The sequence below is a fragment of the Ovis aries genome, chromosome 9, assembly GCF_016772045.2.
Source record: "Ovis aries strain OAR_USU_Benz2616 breed Rambouillet chromosome 9, ARS-UI_Ramb_v3.0, whole genome shotgun sequence".
Classification (NCBI taxonomy): domain Eukaryota; kingdom Metazoa; phylum Chordata; class Mammalia; order Artiodactyla; family Bovidae; genus Ovis; species Ovis aries.
The window spans coordinates 93910642-93931230 of NC_056062.1; the positions used below are offsets into that span (position 1 = coordinate 93910642).

A 20589-nucleotide genomic window follows, 5' to 3' on the forward strand; every position below is an offset into this window, starting at 1 on the left:
CTAATTCTTTTATATCCCTAATAGCACCAGAGAGGGACAGAAATGAGATTTGATCAAAGTTTATATGCAATTTCCTATTGAGATGTACTAACTCAGAAAACCTAAGGAATTTAAAAAGTGCCCCCCCCCAAATAAGGGAAACAAGGGAAAATTATTTCCATGAGTTATTAAAGAATAAATGAAAAGTTTAATCTTTCGATACATATTCTTTGATGGAGCTGAAAAGTGCATTTATTTACCACAAATTCCTGTTTCTTTCAACCCCCAATGCCATGTTTCATAAAAGGCCCAAAAGAACTGAAGAATTCACAAGGAGATTCAAAGAAGAACAGGTTTAAGAGGCAACAGCTCTTCTCTGGTACATGAGTATTTGAAAAATATTCTTGAGTGAGATCTTGGAATTTAAAAGCTTACTGTTTGATTTTGTCTTGTGTGTCGTGTAAGCCATCGTAGTCATAGTCAAAAATTGGTCCACTTATCACATTAACTCCATTTCTTTCTGAAGCATATTTCTTCACCAGAACCCTTTGGAAATAATTCCAGATGCCTGTGCAAAGACAATATCAATTCTTTGTGAACAAAACTCCTTGCTTTGGCCAAATTCTCTCTAGGATGTGTTAAACAAGACACATATCACAAGTTAAGAGACAATAGAGCTGTTGTGATTCTTGAGAACAACCCATCGTAAAGCACTAGCTGTGTGTGTGTCATTTATGAACCAGAAAAGACATGGAGACATTCATTGGTAGAGGAGTTTAACCTAGGTGAACAGTCAGGGAAGGCTTTGCAGAGGAAGTGGTTATTAGGCTGAGATCTGAAGGATAGGGGGGTATTTTTGAGCAAAGAGGTGGAGATAGAACATTCCAGGAAGACAGAATAGCTGTGCAATGGAGGAAGTATAGTGTTTGTGAGAAATTGAAAAAAGGCCTTAATCTACTTTTTTTTCTTTCACGATGTCATAGACTAGTTCCCAAGTTTATGTCTCTAGCCCTAACCTTTCCATGCAGCGCCAGACATATTATCCAACCACCCATCTCACGGTGCATTTGAAGACCTCATAATCATATCTAACAAAAAATTATTCAGACAGAATTCTTAATTCTCCTTTTCACTCCTGTTCCATCTCTTGGCTTCTCTATCACAGTCAGTGGCACTCGCTCTCAGATGTTCAGGTCAAAATCCTAGGACTCACCCTGGACTTGTCTGCTCTCTTCATACACATGTGGCAAAGTCCTGTCAGTGAGACCTCCAAAGCACAGCCCTGTCTTCTAAAGCTGACCACTCCTCACCATTCTCACTGCATCCACACTGATCTAAGCCATCATCTTCTCTTGCAGTGTGCTACCACAAAAAACTACTTCCTGGGCCCCCTGGGAGAAACTCTTCCTTGTAGCTCAGGGGTCCCCAACCTCCAGATCTAATGCCCGATGATCTGATGTGGAGCTGATGTCATACCAGAAATAAAGCACCCAATACATGTAATGCACTTGAATCATCCCCAAACCATCCCCTTCCTATCCCGGAAAAACTCTTCCACAAAACTGGTCCCTGGTGCCAAAAAGGCTGGGGACCGCGGGCTGTATGCGGCCATTCTCTGGAGCAGCCAGACGGATCCTCTTACACCATGAGTTGGAGAGTGACTCAGGCTCCCCAGCACCCTTTTCTCACACTCCAGATGACTTCTCCCGTAATTAGAATAGCCCCCAGCTCTCCACTGTGGCCCCTGCCTCCCTCCGTGGCTCTCCTTCCCATTCTTCCCCAGCTACAGGCTTTCTTCTGCCCCTGCTTGCTGAGCGTGCGTCAGAGTAAGGCACATGCTCCTCCCTCTATCTGGAAAACTCGCCCTTGGTTTGGGATCCCCGGGTGTCTCCTCCACTCTGCATTTCTCAGCTTCACAGTCATCCTCTAGAGAAGACTTCTCTGTCCAGGCTAGCTCCAGTTCCACGACAGTCAATCGCGGGGCAAGGACAGGGGTGGAAGGGAGAAGAGAAAAGGCAAGAGAGGACGGGCAATGCAAACCAGAGAAGCTGGCTCCAAAATGTTAGATATGACTTACTGTACTCGACGCTATTGGGTTGGTCAAAGAACTCATTCAGGTTTTTCTGTACGATGTGATTGAAACACTTGAACTTTTTGGCCAGCCTGATACATGGGGTTACGAGGTTCAGGCTGTTACCATTTCTTACCTCCTCTAATTAAAAAATACTTGGGCATTTTTCCCACGGGGTTTCAACTGCTGATGATCCTCTATCCTAAATGAGAAGGACAGAGCAGCCACCAGCGCCAAAATACCACGGATAACTATTTGGAATGAAGAAGGGAGGACAGTGGGGGAGAAGTTCAGACGTTAACTTAAGCATAAAAATTGGAGAGGACAGAGGGAAAGAAATAACAATGGGGACAGTCAAAAAGCCAAACCCGCAGAAATGTGGCCTGTGAAAAACCATTCCCCACTGAAGAACAGCGGGCCCTCTGTGAAGGGCCTCTGGCCACACCAGCCTCAGGGTGGGACCATGTGTGTTTCCTTTATTGCTGCTTGGTCAAAACGGCATCAGCAAAGAAGAAAGAAATCCAGGAAACCCAGATTTGTGGAAACTCAATGAAGCTGCATTCCATGTAATATTATGACAAATGGATTTACGTGAGTTTATGAAACATTTCTCCACTGGGCCTGAGAACAAACCAGGAAACCTCCTTTTAAAAGCATACTTTAAATTTTCACTCATATGCAACAGATTCTACCTTTGAATAAGCCCTTATTTACTAACTGAGGACATCAAATAAACATTTTTTTCCTCTAAACCATGCTGGCCGTTTCACCAATGTCAAGTTGAGGAGGCATGGCCCCGTAGATGACACTTCACCATCTCATGTTTCTGTTCTGAAATTTTATTTTAGTCCCGAGAGTCGTGTAACACAGCCCAGTGCACCTTTACTAAGTGAAATTACGTAGAGATGTTTCCTTTACCCACCCTTCCTAGAAGCATCCAGGTCTGCTTGCTGTAAGTGAAATAAAGGGAGGTCAAGTCTGTTCCATAATGCCCTCTCTGTCTGAAGACATGGATGCATGGATGCATGGTAGATGGAAGGAAGATAGATAAACGGATGGTTGGAAAATGAATGGACGGATGGATGAATGGATGGGTGAAAGGAAGATGGATGGATGGGTAGATGGATGGATGGATGGGCAGATGAATAAATTCTTTGTTATCAGAAATAGAAAATGGACTGGACAGTTAAGTTACAAATCCATATAAGTCATAAAAGTCATGTGATCAAATCTTATAATTTTACAAGTGAGAGACTAAATGGCATTTCTATGGTCACACAGGCAGTGGTCACACTCCAGGGACCAGAATTCAGTTTGGGAGCCAGAGCTCACCATGCTTATACCATTCATTTCATCACTATCACTCACAAATATTCATATTGTATAGAAAGAAATTATGAGTGTATATAATTTACACAGCCCTAAAACCAGCTGAGCTTATACTCTGATGATTCAGAAGACTCGTTAAGGTCTTCCTAGGTTTCAGGATCAATGTTCAGACTACATTGTCACTATTCCCCGAAAGGAAGGGTTGTTCACAGCTTTTACGGTAACATTCAGTAAATACAGATGCTGTTAGATGTTAGACAGCCTCCAAAGTACAGAGAAGACTCTAAACCACTGATAGAGTGCGCACTGAAATAGGGAGAACAACAGATGAGCAGCGCAAACTTGGTTTAGCTCAGCTTCCACCATTCATGACCCGAGTCACTTCTTGTGCCTTTAATTTCTTAACTATAAACAAGGGATAAATAATAATCCACCAAGCTCCCTCACAGATTCATAATTTGGATTAGCAGTAGAGAATTTATATTAAAGGTTGAAAATTATAAAGGCTAAACACAGGAAGGTTATTAAAATGAATATAGAGGTAGGAAAGGTAAGTGGCAAATTTAGAAACATTTCTTCCCACAAATAATAATCTACTAGGTAAATATTGGACTTACGTTTAAAAGCAGGATACATTGGAACCATATTGGTTACAAGGAATGCATCGTATTTAGCTTCTGGGGACGAGCTCAGATCTAAACATTAGGAAAACAAATAGTGTCTATTACACACTAAAATCAACATCAATACAAAAAGGTAATCTTGTGAAATGACCCAAACAGCATGCAGTGACTGGACCTACTCTTTCATTTCCACTTATCCCCTCTATGCCATCGCCGACTTCTCTTCCCATTCCACCTCTCTTCTTCACTCACTCGTTCTCCTTAAATAAAATTTTTATGTTCTTTTGCTTCCAACCTAATCTTGGGTCTACTAAGTATTATGGAAAACAGTTCCAGTGTAATTCGGACTTTAAAAAATGTCATCAAGGTAATGAGAGATAATTAAAGGGCTTCATGTATTAAGAGATCACATCTATAGTATTATTTAAAAGATTAATGTCTTACTAATTTCCTATTTCACTTTGAGCTTCTCATTTAATGATCTCAGGAGACACACTGAATGTTCCCTTGCACTTTAGAGCTCCCCGGGAATAGGATTTGTGAAAGCTGGTCTCTTTTTCTGGCTGCTTTTGGAAGGCTCCCAGAGAAGTTCATCTCCTCAACCTCTTGAGCACCCCTCTGAAAACCACCGAAATCCTAAATACCAAGTTGCACACGCCAGACTCCGCAAAATAACACCCCTCTAGAATGGTTAGGTCCTGGTCTCTGTAACTTACAAGGAGGAAAGAGGAATCCATAGGACATCTGTTTATCATTTCTGTAGGCCAAACAGCTCTGACTGAAACTCGGAGAAATGCGGACGTCAGGCCGGACACAGTTGGTCAGGTGTGCAGCGATGTCAGAGACGTCAGCCTGAACAGTGAGTCACAGGTCATCAGCAAAGCCACGGGGGAGACAGTGCCAGACCAACAGGGGCACTGAACCAGACTGCTTGGTTCCAAACAGCCAAAATCAAAACCCCACTAGCTGTTACTATAGCTCATACTCTGATAGTCCCTCTTTAAAATAAACAAACAAAAAAGAGAGGACTTCCTTGGCAGTCCAGTGGCTAAGACTCCATACTTCTAACTCAGGGTGAGGTTCAATACCTGGTCAGGGAACTAAGATCCCACGTGCCACTCGGCCAAAAAAGGAAAAATATACTCTTAAAAAAAAAAAAAAAAAAAAAGACCTCACTTTTAAATCACAAAGCTAGTAATTTTCAAACTCTTTTTTTCTACTAGCAGAACTCTCTTATCAGTCTTAGGTAAAACAATAATACAGAAGACAGAAATCTCACTGTTGACATAATGAATGAGATTCCACAGAAGACAGCTTAAAAAATAATATTCTGAGAAATAATATAGACATCTCTTATTTTTAAAAAATAACCTTATGTATTGTATGTGCCTGAGTACAAATTAATAAGAAGCTATGTTTGGGGCAATTGAAGTAGTCCTTTGTATTCAGAAATTAGAAACATATCTTGACTGTAATACATTTTTCTAATTTCTGATATAAACTGAACTATCTCATCTTTACCACAACTGAAATCCCAACATAAAACAAACCTTCATTAAAAAAAACAAAACAAGATGTTAGTGGGTCAGGCTGTGATGTGTGGAGCCGTGGGTATATGGGAATTCTCTGTCCTTTCCATTCAATTTTGCTGTGAACCTAAAACTGCTCTAAATAATAAGTATATTAAAACGCACAGCCAAATCTTGATAGCTTCCGAAACTACTGGGGCATGACAAGCAGAGTAAAAGAAACTAACAGAATTAGTATGCTATGCTATTTCACAGATCACCGTGAAGTTGTTAGCACATGGCAGAAAGCCTAATTCAAAATATTTCACAGTAGAGCCAATGTAGGATTTCTTTCATCAGGAAAAATTAAAGTCTTTTCTGAGACAAAATTCTGTTCTGCCAGCAATCATTCTATTAAGGCATGGAGCATAATGACATGAAGAACATGAAACCCAATGCTCTCAATGACCTGTTTGGAAACAGTGTATGATGTCCAGAGTGGCATTAGAAATATTTCACTATAACCGCTTTCAAAGTCAGTGTGATATAAGATATCATATCTAGTCCGATAGAGCACGGCAGGCCGTCCATAGAGGAGATGTCTCTCTAGGAAAGAAAAAATAATCTGTCTTAAATACAGATTAAAATGTACATCAAATGTTAAAGACTCAAATGACCAGAGTCAAGTTGTCCAACATTTGCTTGCGTACTATTAATAATATAGCTCCTTCTCCTTAATTTAATCAGGTTAGTGTTCCTATTACTTTGGTGGTTTATTTGATCACCTAAGCATGGGTCAAGGCTTCCAGTCATCAAAACTGTAATTCAAATGCCATATTTATTTTAATAATTATTTTCCAGTTGTAAAGAATTTTAATCCACATGGGAAAGAAACAGTAAATTATGAAATGATTCAGCTGAATGGGAAGTCAAGACAGTTGTATTTTTATAGAATTAATTCCTTTGACCCTGAAAGGCTCATCAAATTAACCAACGATTTAATTAAGAGAAAGGCACTCTTTGATCATTATTGGTAAACTGCAACTCAAATACACATTATTTCAGCATAAAAAGTGAGCAGTAATGAGCGTTTAAAGTAAGCAGCTTTGTGACACGTAGGAAAACCCTTTAGGTAAGAACTTAAAGGGACATGTATAGATAAAATAAGTGGTATTCAAGAGGGTCCTTTGAATATAAAAGGAAGGTTGTCAGTTAGCAAAGAACTCAGGTAAGACCCCAGAATGTAGATTCCTCTTAGGAAAAAATAAAGGTTTAAAACCTTCATCTTCTAAGAAGACAGGGAACATGAACGGGCAAACCTTCATTCCATACCCACAATAAATGCCTCAAGCTTGATCTGCCCATTTTAGATAGACCAAAGTCAGAATTGCCATGGACCCTTAGAAATTGGGGTCCTACAGACTGAAATAGCGGCTGAGGCTTCGGCAATTCACAATTCCCTAAGTGATAACAACAACAAAAAAAATTTGCTATGATTTCTATTAGAGAAAGTCATTTCTGGCAACCACTTATTAAATTATGTATACATGTTGCTTTAATTAAAGTATTACCATTCTACGCAAGTAACAGAGAAAACTCTGTAGATTACTTTGCATGACCCTCCCAAGTAGAACTGCTGATTTGAGGCAAAACAGCCCACACTGTTACAACACAAGCCTGTTCTGGGTAGTTGGGCTTCGTCAGCACTTCAGTAAATGTAGAAGCCTTGGTTAAGCTGCTGAATTTAGGGACCCACCCCTAAGAATTAGAAAATAATAGGCTAAATATTATATAAGTGAAATATATAACAAACACATAAAAAGCCTGCAAATCATAACAGTAGTACTTGGGAGCAGTTATTAACCAGGTCAGACTGTCCTTCAAAACTCAAACCAAACCTTTTCTAGGTTCAAAATTTCCATTAACGTTTTCCTTGATTTCATTTTTGCTGCCTCTGAATTTCCTGGTTTCAGCTGGAAGCAGAAGTATCAAGATTCTTTGAGAAGCTATTCTCTTTTTATCATTCAAGTTTCCCTGCTTACCCAACACATTCCTCCAAGCTCAAAGGCAAGCCTGGGGGATTATCCAGTCTACCCAGTAAGGAGGACAGCCAAACAGCAACTGTGTCCCTTCACCAGCACCACCCCTCTCTAGAGCAGGCATCAATCAACAGTCTTGCACAATCTGTAAACGCCACCAACTCTGGTTCCTCCTTACTTCTTGTCATCCCTCCATTCCATGAAGGCTGACTGATTCGCAGGACTGCCCTTAATCACTGTCAGCAACTCTATGCTGTGATACATGTGACGCCTTTTCTTTCCCCTGGGAATAACTTTTCCACCAATCCTGTCACTTGTTTCCCTTCAAACGTGTTGTCAATATATCCTCCCTTGTCAAACGTGTGTCAGGTCTTGGGTCATGGAATAGAGATAAATCCTGAGTGCGTGCTGAGTCATTCAGTGTCCAACTCTGTGTGACCCCGTGGAGTGCAGCCCGCCAGGCTCCTCTGTCCATGGATTCTCCAGACAAGACTGGAAGTCTTGAGGCTCTCAGCCTCCAGAAGTTCACAGTTCCATGGGAGAAAGAAACGTGGCCTGAATAACTGCAAGGCAGCCTGGTGCCCACTCTAGCAGAGACCCTGGCGTGGCCGAATAGGAGCACAGAGCCGGCACCTGCCACAGACGGGGTGGGCACCAGTGCAGCCCTCCGGAACTTAGGGAGCTGAGACACAGTGAGCCCACACCCCATTCATGCCTCTGTCCTGGCATAACCGCCCTCCTCACCCTCAAAAGGGGGCGGCAAATCACATGGCCACATGGGTCAGCTCCCATGGAAAAGACGGGCAAGGAGAGGGAGGAAGGGGGGAAGGGGACAAGACGCCCAAAGAGCCCCTTTCTCTTGAGACGTGTCTCTAGTTAAGCTTCTCCATCTCTACTTACGCCTTTGCCCTATATGTACAGACTCACTTTTCTTCATATATTGGGGCTTCCTAGCTCCCAGTATATGCACTACTGGAGTTTTTGGCACACGGAACACAAATATATCATTATCTGACTCACTTTTCCTCAGTTGTTAACGGACCATATATATGATGAAGCAAAAAAAAAAAAAAAGTAGTAGCTTTGGCAGTCTCCTAAGAGCCCACGAGCTCCCCAATGACTGAAAAAACCTACTTGAGTCTTCCTGAAGCATAAGAGGTGAAATCATCTTTGCAGTAAGAAACACTTTAAGCCCAGAATCCAAATTTAGACTTCCTTTTGGGGGTTTATCAGGGCTTCCCTGCTGGTTCAGTGTTAGAGTCTGCCTACAATGCAGGAGACCGGGGTTCGATCCCTGGGTCGTGAAGATCCCCTGGAAGAGGGCATGGCTACCCCCTCCAGCATTCCTGCCTGGATAATCCCATGGACAGAGGAGCTTGGAGGGCTAGTCCACGGGGTCACAAACAGTCGGACATGACTGAGTGACTGAGCCTTTTCGGTTTATCAGGGTATCAAAGAATCACAGGTTCTTGCTCACTGCCTGGCTCTGCTACTCCATACGACACCTTAGGCAAGTCACTCACGGCATTTCTGGGTAGCAAAAAGTCCCTGTTGGTTGAGCCACAGAGAGGACTTGGAGCTTGGTCTTTGTGCACGTAAGGTCCCCGTCCTGAAACCAGCCGCCCTGGAGATGAACTTCTAGTTTCGAAATATGTTCCTTGTGACTTCTTGACACAGATCTAGCATACCTTTTGTCTTCCCAGGCGGGGCTCCTGCTCCATGAGATTCCAGACGGAGCCTCCATGCCACACCCCAGCTCCCTGTTTACAATAGTGTCTGGAATTCTCGGGACATGCCACAGTTCCCCTCCAGATACCACATTTGGCAAGTACTGGGAGGCGAATCTTTTTAAGTGGTGTGGACTTCCCCAGCCCTCTTTTTTTGTCTTCCAGCGTTTGCTTGTCCAGACTGGAGTGTGTATTTCTTTGCCTTCTTCAGCTTTCTGACCCATATTCCCATAGATTAGCTGGCTGACTTGAGAGCCACATGAAAATCTCTCCTCTTTTTCTGTTTGTGTTTTAAACATTCATTCCCACAATAATATGCTCTGACATTTTACCACAGAATCTCTACCCCAGGTCTCTGCTTTTCCTACCTCCTTTCTCTCCCTTGGCCTTACGAGTGTCCACTATCATTTACTGCCGAGTAAACCGCTTCTGGGATTAGACTCAATGTCTCTGTTAGCGTCCTGGTCTTTCTTACCTTGGCCTTTAAAACACTGTGTTGTAACTCAACAGGCTAAATCACACAATAAAATAATAACTTAATGAGGACAGGGCTTTTATTTATTTTGTTTACCATGTATCTCTACCTCCAACATTGCCAAATATTGACCTGGATAAGTAAATGACTGTTTTATTTGAAAACAAAATATTGTGCTTTATGACTTTCAAGACCTGGCTTTCTACATATGACCCATCTAATATAACCTCAAGAGATAGACTGGGCAGACCAGTGTCATCTTCCTCTTACTGATGCAGGAACTGAGGATTCATGATTTGTGTGAGGTAATTCAGCTACACGACAGCACCCAGAATCCAGGTCTCCGCCCCGGCCCATTACTCTTCTCCTAGCTTTTTGGACAGTTTCCAGGTGGATGCCGCCTGCCGGGTTATTCTAATGGAGAGCACACTGGGTGGAAGGCCCACTTACTCCGGGCAGGAGCTCGGCCTGAGTCATGCCTGCTGAGGTGCTCATATGACCAGCGGTTTGTATCCAAGCATCTACTGCTTCAGAAACAACTTCCAAACCCTGCTGGGCACTGAGATTCTCTCCAAACACTCTCTCTTTATTCCAACCCTTAAAATAAGAAGCATTTACAGAGGGAAGCACAGAGGCTTTAGTGTCCTATAGAACTGGAGTCAGATCTCATCTCAGCTCTTTATAGCTTTGTGATTCTCTAGCTTAAACCTCCCAGAGCCTCATAGCTCTCTGAGACGCTGCGTTCTTTTCAAGCAAGGATGTAAAGCACCTCGCCCTGTCTTGATCCAGTGTAGCTGTAGTGTAGTCATTTAGTAAAGGGCATTTGGTAAATTCAGGCTTAAATTGAAAAAAGTAGCGAAAAATCACTAGGCCATTCTGGTATGACATACATCAAATCCCTTACGATTATACAGTGGAAGTGATGAACGGAGGATTAGATCAGGTAGACAGAGTGCCTGAAGGACTATGGACGGAGGTTTGTAACACTGTACGGGAGGCAGTAACCAAAACCATTCCAAAGAAAAAGAAATACAGGATGGCAAAGTGGCTGTCTGAGGAGGCTTTACAGATATCTGAGAAAAGAAGGGAAGCAAAAGGCAAGGGAGGAAGGGAAAGATAGACCGAACTGAATGCAGAGTTCCAGAGAATAGCAAGGAGAAATAAGAAAGCCTTCCTCAGTGATCAGTGCAAAGACATAGAGGAAAACAACAGAATGGGCAAGACTAGAGATCTCTTCAAGAAAATTAGAGATACCAAGGGAACATTTCATACAAGAATGGGCAGATAAAGGACAGGAAGGGTAAGGACCTAACAGAAGCAGAAGATATTAAGAAGAGGTGTCAAGAATACCCAGGAGAACTACACAAAAAAGGTCTTAATGATCTGGATAACCATGATGGTGTGTTCACTCACCTAGAGCCAGCCATTCTGGAGTGTGAAGCCAAGTGGGCCTTAGGAAGCATCACTATGAACAAAGCTAGTGGAGGTGACAGAATTCCAGCTGATCTATCTCAAATCCTAAAAGATGATGCCATTAAAGTGCTGCACTCAATATGCCAGCAAATTTGGAAAACTCAGCAGTGGCCACAGAACTGGAAAAGGTCAGTTTTCATTCCAGTCTCAAAGAAGGGCAATGACAAAGAATGTTCAAACTATTCTACAATTGCATTCATAGCAAGATTATGCTCAAAATCCTTTAAGGTGGGCTTCAGCAAGATGTGAAGCGAGAACTTCCAGATGTACAAGCTGGATTTAGAAGAGGCAGAGGAACCAGAGATCAAATTGCCAACATTTGTTGGATCATAGAAAAAGCAAGGGAATTCCAGAAAGACTTCTACTTCTGATCTACTGACTATACTGAAGCCTTTGACTGTGTGGATCACAACAAACTGAACGATTCTTAAAGAGATGGAAACACCAGACCACCTTACCTGTCTCCTGAGAGACCAGTATGCAGGTCAAGAAGCAACAGTTAGAACCAGACATCGAATGACAGATTGTGTCAAAATTGGTAAAGGAGTATGACAAGGCTGTATACTGTCACCCTGCTTATTTAACATATGCAGAGTATATCATGTGAAATGCTGGCATGGATGAATTACAAGCGGGAATCAAGACTGCCAAGAGAAATAGCAACAGCTTCAGATATGCAGATGATACCACTCTAATAGAATCAAGACTGTCAGGAGAAATATCAACAACCTCAGATATGCAGATGACACCACCCTTATGGCAGAAAGCAAAGAACTAAAGAGCCTCTTGATGAAAGTGAAAGAGGAGAGTGAAAAAGTTGGCTTAAAACTCAACATTCAGAAAACTAAGATCATGGCATCTGGTCCCATCACTTCATGGCAAATAGATGGGGAAACAGTGGAAACAGAGAGACTTTATTTTGGGGGCTCCAAAATCGCTGCAGATGGTGACTGCAGCATGAAATTAAAGGACGCTTGCTCCTGGGAAGAAAAGTTATGACCAACCTAGACAGCATATTAAAAAGCAGAGACATTACTTTGCCAACACAGGTCTGTCTAGTCAAAGAAAGAAAGTGAAAGAAAGTGGAGTCACTCAGTCATATCTGGCTCTTTGCGACCCCATGGACTACAGCCTACCAGGCTCCTCTGTCCATGGGATTTTCCAGGCAACAGTACTGGAGTGGGCTGCCATTTCCTTCTCTAGGGGATCTTCCCAACCTGGGTCTCCTGCATTGCAGACAGACACTTTACCGTCTGAGCCACCAGGGAAATCCTATAATTTAATCAGAGCCACCAAGCCACGATAATGTCTGACTCCTTGCAACCCCGTGGACTGTAGCCCACCAGGCTCCTCCATCCATGGGATTCTCTAAGCCAGAGTACTGGAGTGGGTTGTCATTTCTTTCTCCAGGGGATCTTCCCAACCCAGGGATCAAACCTGGGTCTCCCTCATTGCAGGCAGATGCTTTACCTTCGGAGCCACCAGGGAAGCCCACCACTCAGACAGTATCATATCTAGTCAAGGCTATGGTTTTTCCTGTGGTCATGTATGGATGTGAGAGTTGGACTATAAAGAAAGCTGAGCGCTAAAGAATTGATGCTTTCGAACTGTGGTGTTGGAGAAGACTCTTGAGAGTCCCTTGGACTGCAAGGAGATCCAACCAGTCAGTCCATCCTAAAGGAAATCAGTCCTGAATATTCACTGGAAGGACTGATGTTGAAGTTGAAACTCCAATACTTGGGCCACCTGATGCGAAGAACTGACTCACTGGAAAATACCCTGATGCTGGGAAAGACTGAAGGCAGGAGAAGAAAGGGATGACAGAGGATGAGACGGTTGGAATAGCATCACTGACTCAATGGATATGAGTTTGAGCAAACTCCAGGTGGTGGTGATGGACAGGGAGGCCTGGCGTGCTGCAGTCCATGGGGTCACAAGAGTTGGACACAACTGAGTGACTGAACTGACTGAAAATCACTGTGGATGCTGATTGCAGCCATGAAATCAGAAGACACTTGCTCCTTGGAAGGAAAGCTATGACCAACCCAGACAGACTATTAAAAAGCAGAGACATCACTTTGCTGACAAAGGTCCATACAGTCAAAGCTACAGTTTTTCCAGTAGTTATGTACGGATGTGAGAGGTGGACCATAAGAAGGTTGAGTGCCAAAGAATTGATGCTTTTGAACTGTAGTGTTGGAGAAGACTCTTGAGAGCCCCCTGAATAGCAAGGAGACCAAACCAGTACATCGTAAAGGAAATCAACCCTAAATATTCACTGGAAGGACTGATGCTGAAGCTGAAACTCCAATACTTTGGCCATCTAATGAGAAGAGCCAACTCATTGGAAAGACCCTGATGTGGGAAAGATTGAGGGCAGGAAGAGAAGGAGGCAACAGAAGATGAGACGACTGGATAGCATCACTGACTCAATAGACATGAGTTTGAGCAAACCCTGGGCGATGGTAAAGGACAGGGAAGACTGGCGTGCTGCAGTCCATGGGGTCGCGAGGAGCTGGACAGGATTTGCGACTTAACAACAACAAATTTAGTAAATTTTCAACATCAGCAAGGAATACTGATAGGTAGTCATTAAAATTCAGTGTTTGGAGAAGGAGAAATATCATATGACATCCCTTATATGCAGAGTTTAAAATAAATGATACAAATGAGCTTACAAAACAGACACAGACTTAGAGCAAACATGGTTGCCTGGGGGAAGGGTGAGGGGAGGGACAGTCAGGGAGTCTGGGATGGGCATGTACACACTGCTGCATTTAAAATGGGTAACCAACAAGGTAGAGCACACGGAACTCTGCTCAATGCTGTGTGTCAGCCTGGATGGGAGGGGCGTTTAGGGAAGAATGGACACATGTATACATATGGCTGAGTCCCTTCCCTATTTACCGGAAACTATCACAATGCTGTTTGTTAACTGGCTCTACAAAAGAGAAAGTTAAAAAAAATTACTGTCTCACCCAATTCCTCTTGGATCCTACTATAAATCATCGACAGTTATGCTATGTATTGAGTTCTTCTAAGTCCTCTGCAAAACACACGTGAGGACACTTGCACAGAGAGACACAAGTATATTTCTTCCTTTCTTTAGCAATGCTAACATCTCCAGTAAAATAGCAAAAGTGAGAAGCATTTCATAATTGAAAAGAGCTACAGAGGAGTGTCCCTCTAGTTGTTCAGGGCTCTGCTTTAAATTGACAAGAATCACTAGTTGGTTAAATCATTTTTCTAATCAAACTAATTTCTCATAGGGTGTGATAAGGAGCCAAATCTGGGTGTTACAATGATTTTTACCTTTTTCTCACAAAGATGATAGTGAATGCCAATCTGACTAAGAAAATATAAAACACAGTTTAGTAATGTAAACAGAGAAAAGACTAAGGTGAAAATAAACAGTGAAGTTATTCTTACAGTGAAACTTCCACCTGGCTCCCGGTCCAGAAATGCTTGCTATGAGAAATTTAAGCATCCCCATCTCATTCATTCATTCACTCATCAATTCAACGGATTTCAAAATGAAAATTTAGTACGTTTGCCAAGACATTAAATACATCTGATATAGAAATAGCAGCCATCCAACTAAGATCTGGGATTCATTACAAATGTAGAAATATTAGGGCTTTAGAAAGCAGTTTAGATCATAATTTTTGAAGATTATATTGTTCTTTAGTAAAAGACTTGATTCTGTAAATTTAGTGTTTATAATAAAACATTTATCATTGTTGTTCTGTCACTGAGTCATGTCCAACTCTTGGCAACCCCATGGACTGCAGCGCGCCAGGCCTCCCTGTCTTCACCATCTGGAGTTTGCTCAAACTCATGTCCATTGAGTCAGTGATAAAACATAACCTAACATTAACTAAATATACCATTCTCTGTTACCTTGAATTTACCCTGAGTTGTTTCACTATTGGAATGCACAACTTTTACAGATGTGGTTGGTACAAATGTATGTTCAGGGCACGTGATTTATTCTGAAAGAATCAGCTTGTGTATTTTTTTAAAACTAGGCAGGAAAATAACACAACTTTACATTTGTATAGAGCTTTAGGTCTACAAAACGGTTGAAAAGCCTCAGTACATGTTCAGAGATATGCAGAAAGGGGAAGTGATTACTCTGAGCACAGCGCACACAGCACCGTGAATTCACGAGGTTCCCCCCAGCAGAGTGGACCCCGAAGATTTCCGGGGGGGACCAGACTCAGGAACCAGGCACACCATAGCAGCCTGAAGGAACTCAGACCAGGAAAATGGCACTCTGCAGCTGAAGCAGTGACTGAGACAGGGCCCTTACGGGGACAGACAGCAAGAGAAGGGAGAGAATCAGACAGGAGAGAGGACGCTGAGGCTCCCACATGCTCCAGAATTTAGACAGGCACCTGATCAGACAGTGACATGTAGTCATTTGTATTTCATGTAATGGTGGTAGCATCTCTCCTATATCACTCCAGTTATTGGCAATTGCAAACAGCCATTATTATGCATACAGAGCAAACAGTGCTGTATAAACTCAGACAACTTTACCAAAAAAGTCTATTGATATTAAGCCGTTAATTATAATAAAAATAAATGCAGACTCCCTTGCAGCATCAGAGGCTGCCCCAGGGCTCCCCAGTGGCTCGGCGGTGAGGAGTTCACCTGCTAATGCTGGAGACTCAGGTTTGATCCCTGGTCCGGAAATCCCACATGCTGCAGAGCAACTAAGCCCGTGTGCCCCGACTACTGATCCTGGGCTCCAAAGCCGGGAGCCACGACTACTGATGCCCACTGCCCAGAGCCCAAGCTCTGCACCAAGGGGAGCCGCTGCAGAGGGGAGCCCAGGCCCTGCGATTAGAGAGGGGCCCTGCCCACCACAACAGAGAAAAGCCCCACTGCAATGAGGATGACGCACAGCCAAAAACAAAAGGACAAAAGCAGAGAGAGCCAGGAGCAAGCCAAGGAGCTGTGCTACCATGACCTCCTCTCTCAGGTCGCCGTCGTGAAGTCCCGTGTTGGAACTGGCGGTGAGACGGCTGACGGAATCTGACAGGGCGTCTCAGCGAAATCAACCCCCAGCTCAGGGCAGGCGCTTAACAAACTCATGAGGGTCCATTGCCATGAAAAAGTAAAAACTTTAAGCCTCAGTGATGTGAAATCATCGAGAAGTAAGACGTATTCAACACTGAGCAGAGCAAAGGAAAGATGAGGTCGCTAGGTCCAGCTCCGGCCGGCCCTGAGAGTCAGCAGTTCGCCAGAAGACGCCTGTTACTTCCACGCTCAGCAGTGTGAGGCCACTCTTTGTGCTGAGTGTGGGGCTGGTTTTGTCCCAAGAGCACACTGCCACCAGAAAACGAAGTGAAAGTTTTTTTTTTTTTTTTCCCAAGCTGGAAATGTTTTAGGACCATGAAGAGCCAGAGCTTGAATCAGAAAAAACATGCGTGTCCCTTCAAAGCTATCATAATTAACTATTTCATTAGTGGCTTTCAGAAAAGAAACATTTCAGTCATATTTTTCTGTCTTGCTTCTTGATCGTGGTGTGCCGTGTGTGAATTCATTCAGTCGTGTCTGACTCTTTGTGACCCCATGACTGCAGCCCGCCAGGCTCCTCTGTCCATGCGATTCTCCAGGCAAGAACACTGGAGTGGGTTGTCATGCCCTCCTCCAGGGGATCTTCCCGATCCTTCCCAGGGATGGAACCCATGTCGCTTACATCTCCTGCATTGTCAGGCAGTATTGCAATTTTTCCAAATATAATAACACCTTCATCCACTAGATTTGATGTCAAATATTTTGAATCACTTCTAGAGTTTGTGAAGGATTTGTGTACCTTCCATCAACCAAGTCCTTTCTCTAAAGCCGTGTTCCTCCAATGACATGTCAAAGAGCCTGTGTGTTCCTTTATCACAGAGAGAAGCAGGAGGGTGGATATGCAGAAAGGGGAGAGGAGAAAAGATGGAGATCTTTACAGACAGGAGAAATAAGTCGAGGAAATAAAATCTTCTGCGGGTTTCCTCAACCTTTGCTTAATCAGACTGAAGACGGCACATGTGATAAACAGAACCATGTTAGCTAATAACTCAGGTAACGCTCTCAAGAGAATCTGCCTATGTGCGTCTTGACTGCGTGACCTGGGCAGCTGTGCTGGAGTTCAGTCTTCTTTTTCACACACTTCCGGTCATTCCCTTGCTGTTAGAAGACGCTGTCGCCTCTGCTGCAGTAACCTGCCTAAGAGGCTTCCCCTCCTTCTAATTTCAAAATCAGAAGGAAGAGCCTGGGTTGTAGATCACATTACTGTTCCTAATTATTTACTGCTCTTGCGTAAAGGATTATATGCTTCCACCCGGCGCCAAGGAACGTGGAGGACAGCGTCCTTGGGGAGAGAATGTACGTCCCTCCTCCACGGGCTTCACTTGCCCTGCTGGCCCCAGCGAACTTGAAATAGAAGTGAGAAATGCCTCATCCAAGCAGAAGCACCGAATCCGGCCAGAAACCCCGGGATGGACACGTGACTCGACCCTGCACCAGGACACCAGCAGGACGTAGGGGCGCACACTCTGCCCTCAGTTCCGGTCCCTCTGCCCAGGACGCAGACTCAGGCCTGCAGATGGGGCAGCCGGGACGGGAGCAGCGTCAGGATGCACATGGTACCCAGAATGACCGAGCGGAGGGAGAAAGCCAGGAGGTGCTCACAGTCGGCCAAGGCGCTGAACAAAGGAAAGCAGAGGCACTGAGCCCCGCGGCCTGGCTCCGCCCCGAGAAGGGCGTGCTCTAACCAGGCCAGCGCCTTCACACCAGGCTCTAAAATGAAAGTGCCACGGGGCAGAGGAGCGCTTGGCCAACAGTCAGCACCCTGAAACAGGAATAAGAAATGCACAAACCGCTGAGGCTTTCTGTTCTCATCACAAGCTTGCAGAAGCTGGCTAAGCCAGGCGTGTTGCAATCGTATGCAGAACAAGAGGAGGGTGGGTTAGGGCTCGAGACCCTCTTGGGAGAGACTTCTAACACAGTTCCTTCCGGGCACCCCTCCCCCTGACATACACACCGACTCTCCAGGTGGGGAACCTTCAGCAGAGGAACCAGCTATTACCACTATGAATGGTGACTTCCATCCCCTTCATCTGAAGTCCCCTCGGCCCTTAACTTATAACCCATCAGATACACAACAGCATGTCTGTTTTTCAGAGGGTTAAAAGCTGTTGAGGGGGAAAAGAAAGGTAATAGAACTTTTCTATTATACAGCTGGCACCTTGTATACAGAGAAAAAACCAATACCTTTTGCCAGATCATATAAAGGTCACTCTGCAATGCGAATTCAAATTTTAAGAAAACACTGTGCTTACACTATGAAGTAAATAAGTCTCTCCAGTTTTTGAAAACTAGAAAACAAAACTTATCTGGTTCTTTTTTCTGTCAACTCCTTACCTTCTGTGGACTCTTTTATATGAAGGCGTTTGTTGAGTTCATCCAATTTGTTCTTCATGTGTGAAAATAAAAAAAAAAAAGAAAGGGAAAAGAAAGCAGATCAGAAATGGTCTTTCTTTCCAGCACCCTTCTCTCTATAAATTCAAAATAGGATCCTAAGCTTCATCAATATCACACAGTGTATAAAGTGTTACTACTTTATCTCAAATTGACACTGAGGCTCTACTTCTTAGCGATCTATGGTGTTGAACATGCTATTTAATCTCTCCATGACTTTGCTTCCTTTTTTTAAAACCATGGATAATCATGGGACCAGCCTCCCATGTCGATGATGAGGATTAGAGCACACATATATAAATTAACTCTAATATTGCCTCAAAAGTTTGGATTAATCTCTAGGAACACTGAAGTGATTCCCAAACAAATTTATAAAATTGCTTTTTCTAAAGTTGAAATGGAAGGACCCAGCAATCCTGAAACTGTCGTGACTCAGCAATTCCATTTCCCACTGTTGATCCTGGAGATATCCTAGCATGGGTACAGAGACATTGGCAGTAATGTCTATAGCCGCATTGTTTGGAGGCACTAACAGTTGGAAATTACCAAACATCCTCAAGTAGCAAAATGAATAAAATCATGATGCGCTAGTTGTACAATTACGCATTATAATAATTATTGATATTAGCAATAAAAATGAATGAGATAAAACTTCGTGTATTAATTTGTAAAAAATCTTAAAAATGCAGTGATCAACAAATAAATGCAGGATACATATGGTATATAACAGCATTTACATGAAAAATATAAAACACCCAGGGGACCTCCCTGGTGGTCCAGTGGGTAAGACTCCACACTTCCAGTGCAGGGGCCATCAGTTCAATCCCTGGTGTGGGAATTGGATCCAGAATGCTTCAAGGAGCAGCCAAAAAAACACCTTTTTAATAAAAAATAAAATATTCAAAACCATACTATAGGTTATTTCAGGGAACTATATTAAAGGTATCTTGATCTATTATTTGAGATACCTGTGTACGGAGTGAAAGTACAGAGGCCTCCACAGCAATTACGGGCCTTCCCTGGTGGTGAAGAATCCACCTACTAATGCAGGGGACTCCAGTTGGATCCCTGGGTCAGGAAGATCCCCTGGAGTAGGAAATGACAACCTACTCCAGTAGTCTTGCCTGGAAAATCCCTTGGAGAGAGGAGTCTGTCAGTTACAGTCCATAACGTCTCAGAGAGTTGGACACAACTGAGCCCAGCACAGCATGGCAATTATATGGCAATTATATATACTGTCTTCAGGAAATTGGGCTTCCCTGGGGGCTCAGATAGTAAAGAATCTGCCTGCAGGGCAGGAGACCTGGGTTCAGTCCCTGGGCTGGGAAGATCCCCTGGAGGAGGGCATGGCAACCCACTCCAGTATTCTTGCCTAGAGAATCCCATGGACGGAGGAGCCGGGCAGGCTGCAGCCCATGGGGTCGCAAAGGGTCAGACACGACTGAGCGACTAAGCACAGCACGGGATATTAGTGAGCTTTGAGGTAGGAAGGAAGTGGGACTGGGGTAGGGGTGTCACGTGGAGCTTCCATTCCATCTCTAACGTTTTCTTTCTCACGATGTCTGTATTGAAGTATTCATTTTATTAATCTTTATACCTTTTTATGTCTGTATATTTTTTTAAGGAAAAGTAGTCTTTCAGAGAAAACCATTGAGAAAATAAAGATGATCTAGAATCCCTCCAAAACAGTTTAAGATAAGAGAACTGAAATATTTCTTGTTTCCCAGAGGAAAGGTAATTCAGAAAACAAGATCTAATAGATGCCTCTAAAAATATAACTGGAATTCACTTCAAAGACCACTTCCTGTTGACTTGGGCAACTCAACTCCTCCAGCTGAAGTCTTAGAATTACCTACTTTAATTAGTGCTGTTAATTCTCATCAGGAGCT

At 43.4% G+C, this 20589-nt stretch overlaps 1 protein-coding gene across 24 annotated transcripts in view; it reads right to left on the reverse strand.

Annotated features, from left to right (window-relative positions):
* The window catches only part of ENPP2 (ectonucleotide pyrophosphatase/phosphodiesterase 2), a 155270-nt gene that overhangs the window by 8801 nt on the left and 125880 nt on the right, over positions 1-20589 (reverse strand). For 12 of the 24 annotated variants that reach the window (XM_060393987.1, XM_060393985.1, XM_042254531.1 and 9 more), the window contains 6 exons: positions 18644-18695; positions 7409-7483; positions 5980-6116; positions 4719-4854; positions 3997-4074; positions 415-547 (listed from right to left, as the gene is read on the reverse strand). In XM_060393987.1, coding sequence (XP_060249970.1) covers positions 415-547; positions 3997-4074; positions 4719-4854; positions 5980-6116; positions 7409-7483; positions 18644-18695 — 611 coding nt within the window. The remainder of the gene's footprint in view (positions 1-414; positions 548-3996; positions 4075-4718; positions 4855-5979; positions 6117-7408; positions 7484-18643; positions 18696-20589) is intronic. The other 12 variants (XM_060393988.1, XM_060393986.1, XM_042254534.1 and 9 more) reach the window with 1 other exon arrangement.